Source organism: Typopeltis vanoorti, chromosome 11 (assembly GCF_054136105.1).
Source record: "Typopeltis vanoorti isolate ZY-2024b chromosome 11, IOZ_Tvanoo_1.0, whole genome shotgun sequence".
Lineage (NCBI taxonomy): Eukaryota > Metazoa > Arthropoda > Arachnida > Uropygi > Thelyphonidae > Typopeltis > Typopeltis vanoorti.
In genome coordinates this window covers 133103867-133124542 of record NC_143559.1, presented here as the reverse complement: position 1 = coordinate 133124542, position 20676 = coordinate 133103867, and the positions used below count along the sequence as shown (strand labels likewise).

At 36.9% G+C, this 20676-nt stretch overlaps 1 protein-coding gene across 1 annotated transcript; it reads left to right on the top strand.

Moving 5' to 3' along the window:
- Positions 1–576: 576 nt before the first annotated feature.
- Positions 577–18440, top strand: LOC150102062 (uncharacterized protein CG3556-like). The gene is made up of 7 exons (XM_090399960.1): positions 577–672; positions 4384–4491; positions 11693–11894; positions 12136–12389; positions 16010–16227; positions 17942–18131; positions 18259–18440. Exons 1-7 carry the CDS (start codon positions 609–611, stop codon positions 18438–18440), a joined length of 1218 nt encoding a protein of 405 aa, XP_090256086.1. The 5' UTR covers positions 577–608.
- Positions 18441–20676: the final 2236 nt, after the last annotated feature.

Sequence of the window (20676 nt, the reverse complement as noted above, 5' to 3'; positions counted from 1 at the left end):
CCATTTTGATTTCAAGTTCAATCCCATCTCTCTCTCATTCTCTCAAAGACTTACTCTTTTAACTGCCAGAGATAACTTGAAAAATGACTAAATTAAGCAAATATATATATATAAAAAAAACACTTCGTTGATTTAGGAATAGTTTGTCAAAATCACCTGCTTTTACCTGAAAATTGGAGCTGATAGTAATCACCATTGGAATAGATTTTTCTTAATAAATGGGACATTCTTATTGAGGACAAACTTAATATTTCTTTGACTTGATTCTTATTATTCATATCTAGCAAGATTCAAAAAAAAAAAATAGATTTCTGTTCAATAATACTTTACTAAAGTATAGTTAATTTCGTGTTGTTTTTTTTCCCAGATGAATAATTATATTCCGAAGTAACAGACCAAAACAACCAGTGCATCTATGAAGGATTCGTATCAGAATGGACTGAGATATATATTTTTATGTATCCTGTTTTGGACAGCTGTTACACATCCGTGTCTCGTTCTTATCTCATTTGCACACACACTTCTTGTTGATGTTTATTCGATGTTTTCTCACTGGCATAAGTGACACGAGGTTGGAAACTGCATTCTCTTTTGGTCAGAAAGCGAAGATGACACACGCAGGGAAGCTCTGGCTGTTGTTTGCTTTACAACTAGTCATACAATACGGTGCTTGTAAGTAGAATTTTTTTTATCTCTTACCTTTAGTTCTCGAAAGAATGAAACCTAATACAAGGAGAAACATCTACGAGAAAACAACCAAATGTCATGAATATCTGTTCTAATCCCCAATCAGAGAAGGGTTTACTGCGTTATATTCAATCCCCCACGAACTGAGAGCAGACAAACAGAATTTTTTCTACCTCAGAAAGAGAGAATGAATTCGTTCAGCAAATCAACCGTGGAACAGACGCGCAAATATCTGGAATGGAAACATTGCCTCTTATCCATGATGTGGGAATTCCCTCGACCTCGGCGATGGAGAGAAGGGGAGACGAACTCTTTCCAATTTCTAAAAAGGTAGTACAAACCAAGTACTGCCTACTCATGGGAATATTAACAACGGATTTTTTTTATTTCATTTATTTTGAAAGTTTGACATTTCAATTAAAGTTTATTTTATGATCCAGGTTGTTAGGGGCCAGTTAGAACTCACCATCAGCAACTGAAAAGTTTCAGCAGTAATAATGTCTATTTAAACACCATTTTCCTGAATTTCCATTTAGTCCAAGATTGTGGAAGCCGGTGGGAACCTGTTTCTGACATCGTCAGCTGTCGAATTCATTTTTACCGTAATGTAACGAAATTACGACAAAGTACTTTCGTCATGTCATTAGTTATTCTGGTTTTATGAAGTATATGTGAGTTCATAATACCAGAATAACTATCCATGTGTCATTGGTTAGAATTAAGCTTTGAACTCGTTTTTCTGTCGATCTAGTGTCATGGAAGTAATCCCGATAGTGGAAATGATCTAAGTTTGGTCATTAAGAATATCAGTTATGTGAGGAAATAAAGAAATCTACCTTAATCTTAAGGACTTTAGGCTTTCAAAGTGACAAATTCTCTCATCGTCCTTCCTACAACAAGTACAAAAAGATACAAATCATGTTACCTATTGCTGTACAGTATTTTCATTGGTCTCTTTGTAGGGATTCATTACAAATCGAAGCAGCGGAAAGTTCTTCAAGAAGGAATTCAAATACTCTTCATTTTTAACTTTTTCTTAACCGATAAATAAAAATAGCAAATATTCTTATCTGACCACTACCAGAAATTCAACTTCTTTCTATGAATATATTAAGATTCTTATAGCCAAAGTACATTACACAGACTCCCATTCTATTTGTAGTGTTAACTGCATATATAACGAAAATTAGGGCGTAAAGCTAAAAATTAATTTAAGAAATATTTAATACTTCCCCAAAAATTCAGAAATAAAACTTTTTTGTTTTCATTGACGTGATTGGTTTCACGCAGCAATCCTTTCCATATGCTAAAAAGACAAGAGTTCGACATCTCCAATACCCCGCTAAATTGCTTTTTCTCTTATTCATCTGGCATTTTTTAAATCCAAAATAAATTTCTTTTCTTTTAATAAACTTAGCTGTATTCGCGACTTAAGAAGGCTTCGGTGGTTTTAACTGTTGGATTATAATGGATATTTATTTTATTTTAGCCTGCAATCTTTTTCGAAATAAAACTGCATCACCTGCATTACCACGAGCCGTCGTAGCTCAGTCGGTATAGACGAAACCTTTGGTCGGAAAGACCTGGTTTCGATTCCCGTTCAAGACGTGAGGAACCTTTATCTGGTCTCTTTCGACTAAAGGTGAGTTAGCCAGTCTCATGCGGTGATAAGGTTTTTTTCACACGGAAACTCGAGTTTTTCGTTCCCCAGAACAGGCAAATCGGTCACGTGAACACACGTATTTACAGACATAGGACACACAGGGAGGCATAGGGTAACCACCTTATCTCAAGTTACGGTTGCGAAGTTCAAGAATGCTTGGAAAGGTCGTGGGCACTTGAGTGCCTGTTACGACCGCTGATAGGTCATGCTCAAAACCGAATTTCCACTTTCAATGTAGATTTTACATCTAAACAAAAGTTCTCTCCCTATATGGCAATAAAAGGCGTTAGCTGATTTATTTTTTTTAATATTTATTTACAAGAGTTCTGTTGATACTTGATGAAGCATAGATTAAAGTGATTGCACACTATGACCGAATTTTGTGATTCAGAGTTTTGTCGCTTTCATAGAACATTGCCTAGTCACTGACTAGGCAATGTTCGGTTACTGGTGCAAACCTTTATCCGAATCCGTTTTCTGAATGTGCAAGATTATTAAAGGCAATTCGAGGAGGATTCTTTTGCAATCTTTTCTGTTGTGAGAACCCACAAAAAGAGTCCTAAGAAATCAAATTTGTGAACATCAGCGTTTCTTTTACTTGAGCTCAGTGGCGGCTGGTGGCTTGAAATCGTGGGGGTGCTGCAACTTTCGAAATTATGATAAAAATTAAAAAAAAAAATTAAATATGAAACAACATTGTTCATTATCGGTAAAAATTATATAATTTGGTATAATTCAAAATTACATCAAAATAAAATATATTCTTCTTGTTTTGTTTCATGAAAAAATATTGTTTATTATCGATAAAATTATAAAGTTTAGTATAATTCGAAATTACCTAAAAAAATAAAATCCATTCCTTTAATTGTAATTAAAGGAATGGATTTAAAATTTTTGGACATTACAATTAAAGCCTTTAATTGCAATGCCGCATTACGCTAATAGCTCGCATCTCACTATGACCTGCATATGCTTGCGCGCGTAGCAATATGACACTGTGCTGCTAGCGTCCTTCGCCCTCCTAAGTGCTACAAGATGGATTTTTATTATTTTTTTTATACAAAACAAGAGAATTGTATAGGATTGTTGCTGATAAAATTAAATATTACAAGCAAATATCAATAAATTAATAAATATATTTATATATCGAGAAAAATGGGGGGTGCTGCAGTGCCTATGCACGAGCCGCACCTGCTTGAGCTCACATTTTGAGCAAATGTTCTTCCTATGGAACTTTACTGTCCCGTGCTTCATATTCTGATAGAAAGTGCAGCCTCTGCTTGGAGCGTAATTGATAGCTGAATATGAAGAAACGAACGATGCACTTTACTCATCGTTTACTTGATGTTTTTGGTTGTCCCAAAGACGGATATCTGCTGCCGATTGAGGTTCTGCCTTCCTGATTTACTGGATAAAGGTATTCATATCAGATTCTGCAGATGCTAAGATGTTCCTTACTTCAGGCATTTTAAAAGTCGCTAAGAAACAAAAGATGGCTTTTGACTCATACACCAGCAATAAATAAATAAATAAAAATAATAAATTAAAAATTAACTAATTAAGCTACACTTATAACGATAAACGAAGGTGTTCCCTAAAACTGCACATATATGTAAACCACTGCCAAAAATAACAAGCTCCATGCTGAGTTCGAAATAAGAATCCAATGAAGGTCTTTTCTGAACAGACCGTGCACTAACTTTTTAAAAATCTCAAATTAAGCAGCTAAAGAATTCTGTTTCAAAGCATTGCAACATTTGTTTTCACAACGAAACAAATCGACTCAATGCTTAATGAATTTTTTATATATTTTTATTTGCGAAAAACATGCATATCTCCGGTGTTTTCCATCATAAAAATGAATTAGAATCGCTAAGGACCTTTCTTCCTGCTATTTTTAAGATCGTTTTCAGTCAAATCACAAAATAAAAGTACTTCATTCCGCCTTCTGTTTTACGATGTTTTTTTTTTTTTTTTCTGTTTGAGTAACCTGAATGCACCTTGAAGTGTTGTTTATTTTTGATTCTGTGTAGGCTGCAAACCAGACGAGTATGGATGTCGAAATGGAAAATGCATTCCGTTGAGATACGAATGTAACGGATATAACGAGTGCGGAGACAGAAGCGATGAAGAAGTCTGTGGTAAGTTCAAGATTTAGCTGCTATTCTCAATAAAACTAAAAGTTAGATTGTAAGGGATAACATAATGAGCAAACTGAAACTGGACAAGTAAAAATAAAGAAACAATTCGTGCTAAATAGATAAATAAATAAATTTAGAGTGGGATTGATTGCCACTTACTTCGTTTATCACATTCCAAGAGACAGTGCTTGCTTTATATTTGAACACTCCACTTCGCATTCAGTTGAAAAGTAAACGATATTATTTTCTTTATTATATTATACTAAATGCAAATTTTATTAGATTTGCTGAGTAAAACGTGAGTAAAACCTGATTCGTGAGGGATTGCTTTAGAACTGTTTCCTGAATTTGTTTTCTAAGGTGCCTCCGTAGCTCATTTAGTATAGACGAAGGCCTTTGGTCGGAAAAACCTGGGTTCGATTCTCGTCCATAACGTAAGGGAACCTTTATCTGGTCTCTTTTGACTAAAGGTGAATTAGACGGTCTCATGTGAAGGTCGGTTTTTTCACCCTGAAACTCGGGTTTTTCGTCCCCAGAACAGGCAAACCGGCCCCGTGAGGACACATGGATTACAGTTATGAATACATTCCAGCCATACGCCGGTCCCGAGCCAGAATAAAATTGAGGAGTGGGATGGGGAGGGGGGGGGTAAGAATGACGAACTACCCTGTAAAAATCTCACCAGGAACTCTTTGTGGGTTATGCCTACAAAATCACCTAGGGTCGGAAACGACTGAAAGGGAAAAATCACCACCTAATATTCTAGCGAAAACACCGTCCAGGCACAATGGACTGTGTTGAACTCGCTTGCTGATCATTGGGATATTGTTAACTGATTGACTTATTATTATTTTTATTAGTTGACATCTCCAGGGAGTCCAAAGACTCATCCCCAGAACTGCTCAACTCTTAGAGAAATTGCGGGGTATAAAAATCGTCAGATGAGGATATTAGCCTATGTAGACAGGATCGCATTTCGCAGTTGGTTTAGACTGAAAGTGGAATCCTGGGGCGAACAGGCAACTCTTTCTGCTACATTTCACGATATTCATTAGGACTGGGATCCGATGGTTGTTAAGAAAAATACGTATGGTAATTTTACGTCATGTTCCCGGGTCAACCGTTCATTGTTATTGCAAAGGTAAAAACTAGAAGTGAAGGAATATACCTGGTCAGCAACGTTGTTCAAGTAGATTGGCATTGAGATGTCTCTCCACCTATCAGGGCATCTAATATGTACTGAGGATTTCTTCCTCATCAATAGAGAAAAGAACACATTTGAGGCCATTTTGTGTGAGATTGTGGCTAGCAGAACTAAATATACAATTGGGTGCTGCTATAGACCAGGTGATGGAAAAGATGGTGGTGACAGTATGCACAAGCAAATAGAAGAAATGGGTGGATGGAGGGTGATTATTATGGGAGATTTCAACTATGGTCGCATTGATTGGAGTGAGGAGAGGACACACGGAAGGAAGGAACTGGATTTTATGCGGTTATTAAGGGATAACTATCTGCGACAGCATGTAATGGAAAATACTAGGGGTCAGAGAGTGCTTGACCTAGTAATTACATCTGAGGATTTGGCTGTAACAAATATGACCACATTGCCACCAATCGGTGAGAGTGATCATAGGGTCTTAACTTGGGAGGTGGCTAAAGGTGTAGAATTTTCGATTAAGACAGGATACATGTGGAATTATCGGGCTGGAAAGTATGACAAGCTTAGGAGTTTGATTGGTTCAGTGCCATGGTAGGTACAACTGCAAGGACTAGAATTTGATAGTGCATGGGAGGTAGTTAAGAAGTGCTTGCATGAAGCAATGGCTGACTGTATACCTAGAGTCCGAATAATAAATCAAGTAGGGGTTAAATGGATGAATAACACCATTAAACTTGAGCTGCAAAAAAAGAAACAACTATGGAGGGAATTTAAGGAGAAGGGTGACCGGCAGGCACATGAACGGTATAAAGGGCAGGCCAGAAGAATAACGAGGGTGGTAAGAAAAGCAAAAAAGGATTACGAAAGAACATTGGCCATGCAGGCTAAAGAGAATCCTAAACAGTTTTTTAGATATGTAGCAAGTAAAAGGAAAAATGTACATGGCAGATTGATTTTAAAGAATGCCGATGGTAGGGAGGTAACTGAATCAGTTGAGATAGTTGAGTTACTGAGTGAGCACTTTGCAAGAGTATACCATCCAGGTGGTGACATTGCAGAAACGAATAAACCAGTAGATTATACGGGAATTGTGGTTAATGAAGTGGAGGTGAGTAGTCTATCATAACCTCAATGTCAATACATCTGTGGGATTGGATGGTATACCAGCTCGTGTTGTACGAGAAGCAGCTGAAGAATTGTCAGTACCCTTGACCATTTTGTTTAATTTGAGTCTCGGGTCTGGGTTAGTCCCGAGCGGGTGGAAAGAGGAGAAAATAGTTCCACTGCATAAAGGTGGTTCCAAGACTGCTGTTGTAAATTACCGACCGATTAGCATATCAGGAATCATTGTCAAGGTCTTAGAGAAATTAGTCAAGAAAAGAATACAGGATTGGATAGATGAAAATGGGATATTATATGGGGGACAACATGGTTTTGTGAAGAGTAGATCATGCCTCAGTAACTTGCTCACGTTTTATAACACAGTGACGGCTGAACTGGATAGGGGTAATGGGTTTACAGTGATACTACTGGACCTTGCCAAGGCCTTTGACAGGATACCACATGGAACCCTAATCAGTAAACTGGAGCAGATGGGTATAGATATAGGGTTGGTGAGATGGATAGGAGGGTGGTTGAAGGAGAGATATCAAAAAGTGGTTTATTCAGGAGTGGAGTCTAAAAGACGTCTTGTGACTAGTGGAGTGCCACAGGGCTCTGTTCTTGGACCACTGCTTTTCAATTTGTTCATCAATGATATTGGAAAGGATCTCAGAGGAAGTGTTCACTTGTTTGCTGATGATGCAAAGTTGGGTAGAGCAATTGTGAGTGCACAGGATGTCAAAATTTTACAGGATGATTTGGATAGTTTGGAGGACTGGGCTAGGAAAAATGGATGTCAATTTAATGTGGCAAAGTGTAAGGTTATGCACTTTGGGGTGAAAAGAATAGCAGCAGTATATCGCATTGGTGGAACCATACTCCAGGAGATTGATGAGGCCAGGGATTTGGGAGTGTTGGTGGATAGGGAGTTGAAGTTTAGGGGGAACATTGCAAAAGTAACTAAAACAGCTCACCAAATCACTTGGCTTCTGAAAAATACTTTAACATGCAGAGACAAACAAGTTGTTGTTCCTCTGTATCGAGCCTTGATAAGACCCCATCTGAACAGAAATTGGACGATAGGCGAAGGAGGGGTGATATGATTGAGACATTCAAATTACTGAAGGGTTTTTATAAGATTGATCGAGAAGATATTTTTGAAAATATGACTGGTGGTGGGAGGACTAGGGGCCATGCATGGAAGCTGAGCAAGAGCGTGGTTGACAAGGGTGTTAGAGCTAGGTTCTTTACTTGGAGAGTGGTAAATGAGTGGAATAAGCTTCCAGAGTCTGTTGTGGGTGCTACGACCGTGAATGAGTTCAAGGCAAGGTATGATAGATACTGTGTGAATGTTGAATAGTTGTTCTTGACATGATGTTAGGGCCTCCCTCGATGAGTCTGTCGACTCCTTGCAGTTTCCCGGAACAACAATAATAATAATAATAATAACTGATGGGCCTGGTTGGCTGAGTGGTTAGCGTATCCGCTCTCCAGCCAAAACGCTGTGGGTTCGAATCCGTCGTGGGCCTGGATGTTTGTAATTGTCTGTGGAAATACCAGTAGTAGTCGGTGGTAGATGGCATTGGTGTAGTTGGTGAATTGAGTACTCAGGTGGAGATAGAGAGTTGTAGAGCAGGTGCCTTCCCTCAATGAGTCTTTGGACTCCCTGGAGGTGTTATGTAATAATAATAATAATACCACCTACGACGATACTATAGAATTGTCACATATGATGGATTCATTAATACTGATTTAACATTTGATTAGCTCAGTCTTTTTCGACGCTGCCTTTGGTTGCAAAGACATGGGTTCGTCTTCCGACTAGGACGCAAAGATTCTTTATCAAGGCTTTTCGATCCTTTTCCATCGGATCTGCTTTTTCAAAGTCTGAATGGTGCGTTGTCGGTCTATGGGCAAACTTAAAGAGATAGATACGTGCTGATCCGATTCGCAATAAGCATTCAACCTTTGGTATACATTTGTAACATAGATGAGCAGAGAGTAGGAAAGAAATTACAGTTAAAAGAACACTATTAGTATTGAATTTAAGGACCTGCAGATTGTACTATTTAGAGAATGCGTAAGAGGGATGATTGCTCCAAAATGGAACAGTAGAGAATGAATAAAGGGGAAAGAAAAATTTGTTTTATGAGTTTGTCCACGGTAAGAATTACAGAATAGCTGCTGTCCGTATGATAGTTTGATGCAGGATGACCTTGGAAATATTTACAGAAAATGCAAGCAGCAAAAACGGAATGACTGAATGAAAGAGTGGAGTGAACGGAGGAGAGATGGGTCATTAATCAACCCAGTTGCTCTCTTATGTGAGCCAAGTACCTTTAGAAAGAGGCTGTTAGTGCGCCATTCATAATTTGGGGCAGTGCTTTTAAGAAATCCCTAAAAATGCAAGTCTGACCATTCAATCGTTCGACGGATTTGTGATGTATCTTATCTAATCCTGTGGCCTCCTCTTTAAGAGGGTTGCAGCTGATAAACAGTCCGCTTCCATGCTTCTCTATCTCTTACTTCTGTAAGACTCTTGCCCATCCAGTCTTTGACGTTGTCTTTCCATTACAGTCGGGGTTTTCCTCTCCTTCCCTTCACCATCCCCTGCATGACTATTCTGAGAAGCTCTCTCTCCAGAAGAACCCCTCATCAAATGTCCGCTATCTTTCTTCTTTGGATGCTAGCCATATATTCTCTCTTTTCATCTTGAATCTTTTAAGAATCTTCATTGCTCACTCTTTCAGTCCAGCTAATCCGATCCATTTTTCTCAAGCACCACATTTCAAATGCATTCAATCATTCACTGGAAAAATGCTGCTTTTGATTTTTTAATTCTGTTCTTAATTTCATAATTACATCTACTGTCTTCTGTTATCCAACTCCCAAGGTATTCAAAACTTTTTACATTTTCTATTCTTTTTCCGTTCAAAGTGATTTCCATCCCATCATTTCCTTTCCTTGAAATCTTCATCACTTTTGTCTTCTGAATGTTTATTTTCATTTTATATCTCTAATTTCCAACCCTGTTCAGTCCGTGCAAGCCTTCCTCTGTTTCACTCATAAGTTCAATATCATCTGCATATCTTATATTATTTATCAGATGTCCGTTTATCTTTATTCCATTCTTCAGATCTTCCAAAACCTCCCTCATCATCCATTCCAAGGGTGTGGGTGTGGGATATCCTCACCAAGGGTGAGGATATCCCACACCCTTGCCTCACTCCCTTTCTTATGGGGATGCATTCAATATCCTCTCATTCAAATCTAACCCTGGCATCTTAAGTTTTATATATTCTGAACAAAATTATCATAATATTTTTTATCTTTTCTTGTTTTATGCAAAACATCAAATAAAACAGAGTGATTAACGTTATCGAAAGCTTAGTCATAGTCCACAAAGCATAGATATAAATCTTTATGGCACTCAATCATTCTTTTTCCCAATATCAGTAGTGTTGGATTAGCTTCCCTGGTTCCCCTGTTTCTCCTGAAACCAAACTGTGCTTCATTTAATTCCCTCTCCATCATCTGTTCCATTCTTCTACATATTATGTTGATTAGGGCTTTTGCAACGTGGCTAATCAAGCTTACAGTTTTGTGCTTGCTGCAATCTATCCTCCTCCAGACTCCAGACTTTCAGGAAAGAAGAGAAAGACAAATAGCACTGCTATTTGTCTTTCTCTTCTTTCCTGAAATCAAGTTCAAGCCTTCAGAAACTTTTCTCATATCCTTTGCTGTATCATTCTCCTCTATTTCCTTGCGAACCTGATTGAGCCAGTCTTCCTTTGCCTTTTTAGCCAGAATTTTTATTTGTTTATTGATCTCTTTAACTTGGACCTCATCGCCGTTCTTATTCTTTCATTTTTTTCTTTCGTCCATTTTTCTATCACCTCCTCAATAATCCAGGACTTCCTTCCTCTCCTTTCTCCCTCACTCAGAAGACCTTTAGCACATTCCTTGATTTTCTCTCTTAGATCAGTCCAGATTACTTCTAGGGGTCTATCAGTATCAATATTGGTGCTCTTATTTTCTAATTCAGCTTGATATTTCTTTCGGATATCTTTTTTTTAGTCCATCAATTCTTATGTTTCTAGTTGCATCTTCTTTATTTATTCATTTTAAGCTAATTTTTACTTTAATTGTGAGCAGGTTGTAATGTATACAGAGATTCTTCAGATATCAAACAACTTCTCGAACAAAAAGCAAAACTTAATATCTTGGATGCCGAGGAGGTGCTATTTGCAGCATATTTATATCGAACCAAATTGGAGGTTAGACTAATTCCAAAAAGAGAAATCGTTTCTCTAAATGAAGAAAAGGATTAACTATTTTCCATCAGAGCACTGAAATGGCAAGCGTTGCAAAAAATCCACTAAAGAGAAGTTTGGAGATCGTCATTTAAGGTTGTTAAAGTTGATGATAGTTGTTTTGGTGATTTGAAGTCGTAGTCTGCTAGCTTTGTTTTAATGGTTGCTGATAAAAATCTGTTATGTACCAGACGAACATTAACGCAATCAATGCAGGATTGTACAACAATTTCATTTACAGTTTTAAGACAAATCTGGACAGTAAGTAAAGTATAAAATGCTCAGTAAGAATAACGAATGTCACACAACATGTACACAACATACGTAGGTGGTCATTGAGACATTATAATTGTTTTGTGTTTAACTACATTATTCTGTAAGCATAACTGCTACTTTATTGTGTGGGTGTATATATATATATATATATATGTAGAAAGTATTTTTACCTTGGGTATAAATATGTTAAAGATACCAAGTATTTTTAAACCTGGTTTTACTCCATTTCCCAAGTAACTTGGGAAATGGAGTAAAACCAGGTTTAAAAATACTTGGTATCTTTAACATATATATATATATATATATATATATATATATATATATATATATTGGATTCTTTATTTCACAGAAAAATTGAAATTTCAATCCCGTCGGAAAGCACTTGACTGGTTGCTCGCGAAGCGTCGAGTTAGCTCGGGATGGGGAAAAGACACGTCTCGAGTTGTTGTCTCACTCTTTCTTGCAAACAAAGATGCCTTCATACACAACGACACCCTACTTGAGGTAGCGGGGAATATTGTGGAAACAGAAGTTGCAATGGCCTTGGCAAAGTAAGCATTACAATCACTCTCTCTCTCTCTCTTTCTCTCTCTCGCTTATGTAATTCATGAAATCAATCACGATTTGACGGATAATTAATGATCACTGAGAGTCCTTTTACATTTCTGCATTCAATAGATAGATTTTAATACTAAGTAAATTAGATTCTTAAAATTAATCTTAACTTGATGACGATAATTATGTCTACTCAGATATCATATACATTTTTTTTAAAAAAAAAATTCTTTCTAGGAGATCGGAGAATCCTCTAACTACTGTACAGGTGGCTCACTACATCCGAGCACTGTTAGCGACTTGCCGCAATCCACGCAATTTCTACGGGTTCGACTTGGTAAACTATCTGAAGGTGAACTCCAATGAATCCACCGTGTTCACCATTTCAACGGTGCTCCTGTCTCTTTGTATTGCTGGAGAGAAACCAACCAGCAGTCAGACCGATCTCCTTCTGGACGTCTTGCATTCTGAGAAGCGCCCTTCGTTCACAGGTGAATTCTTCTTCCTTCGTTCACTCTTCAGTGCGTGCATCACATCTGGAAACTATAGTGGCTCGTTTGCACAGTGCATTAGGAGGGGATTTGTCACATGACTTTAAATTAGCTATGCTGCAAATGAACATTTATACTCTTTTTATTTATTTTATAATTTATGGAAAAGTTCTTAGTGAGACAAGCCGAATAAAAATTGCTTCATGAAAATTCATCGAAAGGCAGTTTACTGAATGACAATTCATCGACCGACAAATAATCAAAAAAAGCAATTCGCCGAATAAACAGTTAGTCGAACAACTATTTAACGAATGGGAATTCATTGAAAAGGCAATATATTTAGGTGGTCGTTGAGACGTTATAATTATTTTGTTGTTTTTTACAACATTATTCTGTAAGCGTACCTTCTACTTCATTGTGGATAGTGATTTATCTCGAAACAAAAATAGGTCGTTCTACCTAATTTTTTCGCAACAACAACAGTAGTCAGATTGAAATCAAAACTGACAAATTTTAATATAGATTTTAACCAGTGGCGGCTCGCGGCTTGAAATCGTGGGGGCGCTGTAACTTTAGAAATATACATACGCAGTGTAAGTACAGTGGATACATGTTTGGATAAAATATCAAAATGATGTAAAAATTAAAAAAGAAATTAAACACTTGTAAAATATTGTTTATCATCAGTAAAATTATACAGTTTGGTATAATTCAAAATTGCTTAAAAATAAAATCCATTCCTTTAATTTTATTTATGGAAATGTTTAAATGCAAATTAAAGGAATGGATTTACAATTTTTGGACATTACAATTAAAGGATTTAATTGTAATGTCCAAATATTTAAAGAGACTGAGTAAACACGATAAGCACTACGAACGTTCTACTACTGGCGCGAACTGCGCGACGGACAGTGCCCCATTACGCTAATAGCCCCCATCTCACTATGACGTGCATATGCTTGGCGTGTAGCAATATGACACTGCGGTAAACACAGTGCTGCTAGCGTCCTTCGCCCTCCTAAGTGCTACAAGATGGATTTTTATTATTTTTTATACAAAATAGAATTGTATAGGATTGTTGATGATAAAATTAAATATTACAAGCAAATATAAACGGGGTGCTGCAGTTCCGTAGTGTCTATGCACGAGCCGCCATTGATCTTATCTATAAAATTTCATCCAGCCAGGGCGGAATTATTAATGTCATTTCGAAACTTCTTTTCCAAAATTTTCTAATAAAAGTGATCCCGTTGGAACTAAAACTCAACCATACAAACTTCTTGTGAGTTTGACAAATTCTGCATTTGGACTTATTCCACCAAGTCAGAGAGTGATTGCAATATATAATTTCGACACGTGGTCCTTTTGAAGCCCCGAATATATTGGAGTTGAACTGAAAAATGGAACGGTTCGACAGATTTTTGTAAAAGGTTCAAATACCAAATCTGACTAAAATTCATCCCATATAACACTGGTGCGTGTGCGCGTGTGGTTGTGCGTGCGTGTGTGTGTGCGCGTGCGCGTGTGGTTGTGCGTGCGTGTGTGTGTGAGTGCGGAAGTCACATACTAATACTAGTATTAGTAATAATAATAATGGAACGTAGTTCATTCGGTATAAATGAAGCTCTTTGCGAGGGGAGGCTGAAAAGTTGTGCTAATCACCGTGAAGGAATTCAGGTGTTTGACATGTCTTTTTAAACATCCTAAAAGAAAAGAACAAATTACAATTTGATGAAACATGGGGGTTAAAGGGCATTAAGATATGTTCTTTCGTGTGATTATATCAGTTGCTTTAATATCATTTTTGTTGTGTTTATCAGAACTTTTAAGTCTCCGCTCGTAGTAAGAATTCCTTGCAATACCCGAAGAATTGTAACCAGTCCTCTTCGACTGAAGGGGAGTCTCATATGGAGATGATAGGGTTTTACTCCCGGAAACTCGGACGTTTCATCCCTTAAACCGATCCCCACGAACACATATCTACGGATATAAAACACTTACCGGATAAGGAAGACAATGGGAAACCATTTTGTTCTGTAATCATTCCCTAGTAAAATGGCATCGCTGTCTCACCAACTGTTCGGTTCAGGAATGAGGAGGAGGAATAATAAAGGGGAATAATAATTATTATAATAATTTAGATTGTTTTACATATTTTTTTCCAGATAATATAAAACACAAGCGATCAAAAACTGCAGTTTTTTTTCCCTGATACATACACTTCGCTTCACGTGTCTTATAATTCATTTTACGATGAACTGTTCATTCAATGATTTGTAGTTTCGATGAATTGCTTTTTCCAGGGACTGCCTTTTGGATTAATTATTTTTTCGGTGAACTGTTTTCGATTAATTGTTCATTCGATAAATTTTTTTTCGAAAATTGTCGTTCGATAAATTGTCCTTTGATGATTTGTTTACGGTGAATTTTCTGGATACCAATATTAATATAAACACTCATTGAGTCAAGGATTTGACCAGCGTTTCTGTCTTCACATTTATTACAGCTGTAGAAATATTGATGAGCAACCGCAAAGTATGTAGGAATGCAAAATTTGCGATTTAGTCTGCAGACGATCTGTGTAACAAAACGTCACCGAGTGTTTAGGAAAGCAACCTTAATGAAAACTAACCTAAAAGATATCAAAATTACTAGGAATAGACCATTTAGTTTCATTCCTAAATGAATTCTAGTGGAAGGTCTCCATAAAAGAAGAGTCATTGAAGAGATGAGGGAACATCGTTGGATGCTTACATTGAATGAGGTCAAGAAAGGAATGAGCGATAGATTTGTCTTTCATAGAACGATTCGTGATTGAAATGGCTTAACTTTGGAGAGTGTGAGTGCAAGAAAAAAATTCCAATTGGATTTTTTTTTTTCATTTGTAGATTTCCTTTCAGAAAGACAAAGAGCTTTCGTTTCAGTACCAACGGATGCCATTTTGTTGAATCCCCTCTTGGAGTTAGAAACTTTTGTGATAATGTTTCAGCTGTAAAGGGGGTGAATGGATTCGCATGGCGACAGCAACAGAGTTTTCATTTCTGGAGACTCGTTTTTCATTCCGCCCAAGAAACAGGACATAAGAACATTTGGCACCCATAAGGAACTGGTTTCAAAGCGCTAGTAGCCTTCGTATCGTAGTCGGTATAGACGAAACCCTTTGGTCGGAAAAACCTGGATTCGATTCTTGTCCGTGACGTGAGGAACTTTTATTTGGTCTCTTTCGAGGAAAGGTGAGTTAGCCGGTCTCATACTGGTGTAGGAAGTTTTTTCACCCAAAAAACTCGGGTTTTTGGACCCCCAGAACAGGCAACAGACCCCATTAACACACACGGATTAGAGTCAGGAATACTTAAGACCCAGCTATAGGACTGATTCCTCAGCTATGCCGGTTCCGAACCCGGATAAAATTAGGGGATTGAGATGATGCCCTACTTCCCTGAAAAAAGGTCTTCACCGGTGTATCATCATACGATAAAAAAAAATAGCTTTAGTTGTGTTTGGTTGTAATTTCTAAATAAAAACGTCACAAAAAGGAGGGTACAGATGTTTTTTGCTGAGCATTATACAGAAATTTCCTGTGTGTGTGTGTGTTTAACCTTTATTATTTATTTTTCAAGACTTTAAGATTTTGGCGTTATTGACTTTGGCTTGTATCGTGGATGGAACACCAGGGAGTCGAATCCTGAAGCACTCCTCACAGCAGACATTTCCGACGATCAGTTTCGGTAGGGACAAACTGAAAGATGTGCTTCTTAATACACTCCCTCTAGTTGGAGGTTTGCAACAGAAAGATGGAGGATTTGGAAACGTAGTAACCACAGCTCTAGCGATGCAGGTGAGTAATTACCATTTGAACCTTCCTAGTTTGAGTTCAGGTCAGCATGTGTGCGAGATAGCGTGTGACGTGAATAAAAAAAAATTGTTAAACGAAAACAACCCCACCATGTACGCAACGGAGTAAGGAATTCGAGATGAACATTGAAATCAATCAGTTTATTTCAAAGAACTTGACGATTTTATAAGATCAGTTCAATTAAAACGTTTCCTGGTGGAGTTTTGGTGGAGAATTGGCATTCTCGAAACTTTTGTTTCGCGAATGCCAATTTTAATTCAGGAAATTTTCTCATAAATCCGTTCAAACCAAATAGAAACTGCTTAGACGCATGTTAAGGTGTTAATTTCCGGTGAACTCAGGCCATTGGTTGCATTCTTGGAAAGTTGAACTCCAACGCATGTTCAACACTTTTTGGACAGTGCCGTGTTTACTACATTTTCGACGGAATAGCAAACAGACCAGAAGGAAATATGCGGTTAACAAACATTAATTCACTAGAATCGTAGTCCTAGCTGCTTCATCCCTATTTCAAAAGAGCCCAATGGAAAGTTTCAGGTTTCTGCATACATGGCCAACGATATTCAATGCATTCTCAGTTGTCCTTCCTTAGAAATACATTCAATTTACTTTGAATGCAGATAAACTGTGAATACTTCTGATTATATTCCTATCGTTGAGCTAGTTCTATAGAAAAACGTGCTATCATCGAAATCGTGCATAGTTTGCTAATGGCAGCACGATAAATTCCTTCATTTCGTTCGATGAATCTTACAACCATCCTGTAACAAACACAGCTTCAACATGCCACATCGCTGTTCATGCATTTAAATCAGTCTTCTGTTGCTTGTTACAGGATGGTCATATGTTTGTAAGGACAAGTGAGAAGTCGCCTTTGTCTTTACGTTTTAAGCTGCTAAAATAGAAACCAGCTGATCAACGCATGCTATTCGTCGACATAAACATCAACGCAGACATAAGCAGTCGTAGTCATAAACTTTAACCAATCGGATGTGTATTCTCCTAGTAATAGACCTCTGGTAAAAAGTGTTGGCACGAACACATCACATGTATAACTTGCTCACACTTTATCAAACACCACAGAAATTCTCTCCCCCACTTTCTATAACTTCGATATGAGTTAAAAAATCATTCGAAAAAGTATCACATATAAAGTTTCTAATTATTTCTCTTTTAACAAAATATTGCAGTTTTGCTGATGTGTTACCCCTCTGTTATTTACTTCTGTTATTTATTGTTATTTATTTCGTCTGGTTTATCAAAACAGACGAAATAAATAGAAACAATTGGCCCATCTGCAGATACTTCTATTGGTGCCATTTCAGCTGATATAACTTCCATAAATTCTCAAGAAACATTTCCAGAAACAACTGGTTATCACTTAAACAGAGTCCATTTCAAATCGAATAAACTCATTTTTCTTATCTTTGTTTCCTTCTTTCTTTATTCTCAGAAACATCCTTCGGTATTTATCGTTTTTCAAAGTGAAGCAATTTGCACATTTTCAAAAATCAAAAAAACCATTTCAAAAACATAGATGTCATTCCGGTTTTCGATGACTACCCACTAAACTTAAAAGCTATGGATAATTACCAGATCTGTAACCTTTAATGTGTAGCATTAATATCAAATTCAAATTTCTTCTGGTTGTTTTATTTTTCAAGTTTATTGCTTCTTTTTTCCTGTTATTTTCTAGACTTTGCTTGCAGCTGGTAATGTGGGGTTATGGAACGTGACATCGGCAACTCGATACCTTTTATCGAATCAATATTTGGGTGGCTCTTTTGGTACTCAACTCACCACATCTGTAGTGCTACCACTTCTTAAAGATTCTACTCTTTTAGATCTGAGGAAAGTTAACTGTTCTAGATTCCGCAACAAAGCCTGTGAGTTTCATTGGCTCTTAATGCAATCATCAGTCAGTTATGTTAGTTTTACGATTATGACCTTCCATTTAAGCAATTTTCTTTCCATCAGTCATTTCCACATACTAAACTTTTCCCACTTTTCCAGATGACGAAATGCTCGATGATCTTCAGCACACTTTTGGGCCAAAGTCGTATGTTGAATACTCCTTAAGAATTGGGGATAAAATGGATTTCGCTTATAATCTTATGCTGCGAGTGGCTTCGAACACTCCGGTCTTGGAAATAATGAAATTTGCTGCCAAGATGGATTACAAATTTAGGTATTAATAATTCGATAGGAAATACTCATGTGTTTTAGGGTATTTTTCAATTATATAGCACCAGTATTTAGATATATCAGGATTATTTTGTTTTCCCCATTTTCTATTAAGAAAAATAATTCAAAAATAAATGTATATTTTATGGGAGATCGATTATCGACGCAATGACTATGAAGTGATTTGTTATAATTTTAGCAAAGTTTTTCGTTGCATTCTAAGTAAGAACCTCCTGATTAAAATGAACCAGTTGGTTCTGATCTTCATCATCTAGTAAAATTGGTTTGGAACTGGTTCGTAGATTAATTTCATACCCCCTGAAAACACCATTTCCTGACAGACGATGGGAATCATGTTTTGAGGGGAATCAGTAGTATGGGAGCCACTAGTGACAAGATCAAGATAAGATAAGGAATAGTGCGTGATTGGTTGTTCATTTGATGACGTCATTGTGAGCGTGACGTCATGAGATTGGGACATGTTTTGAAATTTCCCTCTGGGCATATGTGTCAGTGAGCTAAGTTCTTCTGTTTTAGTTTGCGTATGGAATTATGGATGGTAGAGATAAGGATTCGTTTTGTGATTGGTGGAGCACTAGTGACCAGATGAAGATCAAGATAAGATAAGGAATCGTGTCGTGGGGGTGTATTGTTTTCAGATGTAGATAAGTGACATCATTTGTTATTTGTAAAAAAGTGACGTAGCTTGTTAGTTGTAAATCAGTAATGTTGTAGTTTTGAATGGAAAGGGAGATATATTAGTGTATAAGGAATCGTGTCGTGATTGGTAGGACACTTCTGACTAGATCAAGATCAATATAAGATAAAGAATCGTGACGTGAATGTTTGTTGCTATAGAGTTTGGAATGTTTGAAATTTTGCTGGGCTCTCGTCTGTCAGGAACATCATGTGGTGTTTTTGGTTCACTTAATGAATTGTGGGTGTTATTTAGAGATAAGAATCGTGACGTTATGTGATTGGAAATTTCTGGGGATCATATGTCTCTCTGTGATATCACATGGGGTTTTAGTTTGGCTATGGAATTGTGGGCGATGTTTTTGAGATAAGATATCTTCGAATTTTCCCAGGGTGATACACATCCGTCACTGTCATCGTGTTTTGTGCTTGGTTGTCTATAGATTGGTGTACTAATTTTCCAATACATTTTGGGGTATTTCTTTCCTGTTCAAGGGTGGGAATTCTTATAGTAGAGTAGAGTCATGATGGCAGCTGTGTTTAGGGTTTTCTGAATAATTTAATTATATGCTAATATCAATCAAACATACAGCTTTTTTTATAGATGGCTGTACTAATTTTCCAATACATTTTGGGTATTTCTTTCCTGTTAAAGGGTGGGAATTATTAGAGAAATTTGCGATGGCAGGAGTGTTTTGAGCTTTTCTGAATAATTTAATTATATACTGGTGTCCCTTAAACACACACTTTTTTTCCATAGCTCATCCGTATTTTCTTCTATATTCATATTCCAATTCAAGTTCATATTTTATTCATAATTCATCCGAATATTTTGATTCGTCTAAAATTAAGATCTTAAAGTTCAATAAATAAATAAATAAACAAATCTTGTGTGAATTCACGGTGATTTCAAAAGTGATCTTACTTAAGCATACATAACACATCAATGACAATGTTTGTTCTTTTAAGTTTACACATTTTATTGCACAGATATTATTTACAATATAATATGCAAAAATAGGAATTTACAGACATCACCACTGTCTGTGAATGGAATTGTGGGCAATGTTCTTGAGATAAGATATCTTGGAATTTTCCCAGGGTGACACACATCCGTCATTGTCGTCATGTTTTGTGTTTGGTTGTCTATAGATTGGTGTACTAATTTTCGAATACATTTTGGGGTATTTCTTTCCTGTTAAAGGGTGAGAATTCTTAGAGTAGAGTAGATTCTAGTGGCAGCTGTGCTTCGAGCTTTTCTGAATAATTTAATTATATGCTGGGGTCTCTACGGCATTTAGAAATAAATTAAAATAAATGGATTACCAAACCTTTTATATGTATTCTATACAAAATATAATACATACAAAAGGTTTTGTAATCCATTTAACTGTCCATTTATTTTAATTTATTTCTAAATGCCGTAGAGACACCAGCATATAATTAAATTATTCAGAAAATCCTAAACACGGCCGCCATCACGACTCTACTCTACTATAAGAATTCCCACCCTTGAACAGGAAAGAAATACCCCAAAATGTATTGGAAAAT

Excerpts from the sequence above, each read along its gene's own strand:
- LOC150102062 (XM_090399960.1), top strand. The coding sequence starts at position 609 with ATGACACACGCAGGGAAGCTCTGGCTGTTGTTTGCTTTACAACTAGTC. Across the intron at positions 4,492-11,692 it reads AAGCGATGAAGAAGTCTGTG|AAAAATTGAAATTTCAATCC; the intron begins GTAAGTTCAAGA and ends TTTATTTCACAG. Across the intron at positions 11,895-12,135 it reads GTTGCAATGGCCTTGGCAAA|GAGATCGGAGAATCCTCTAA; the intron begins GTAAGCATTACA and ends AATTCTTTCTAG.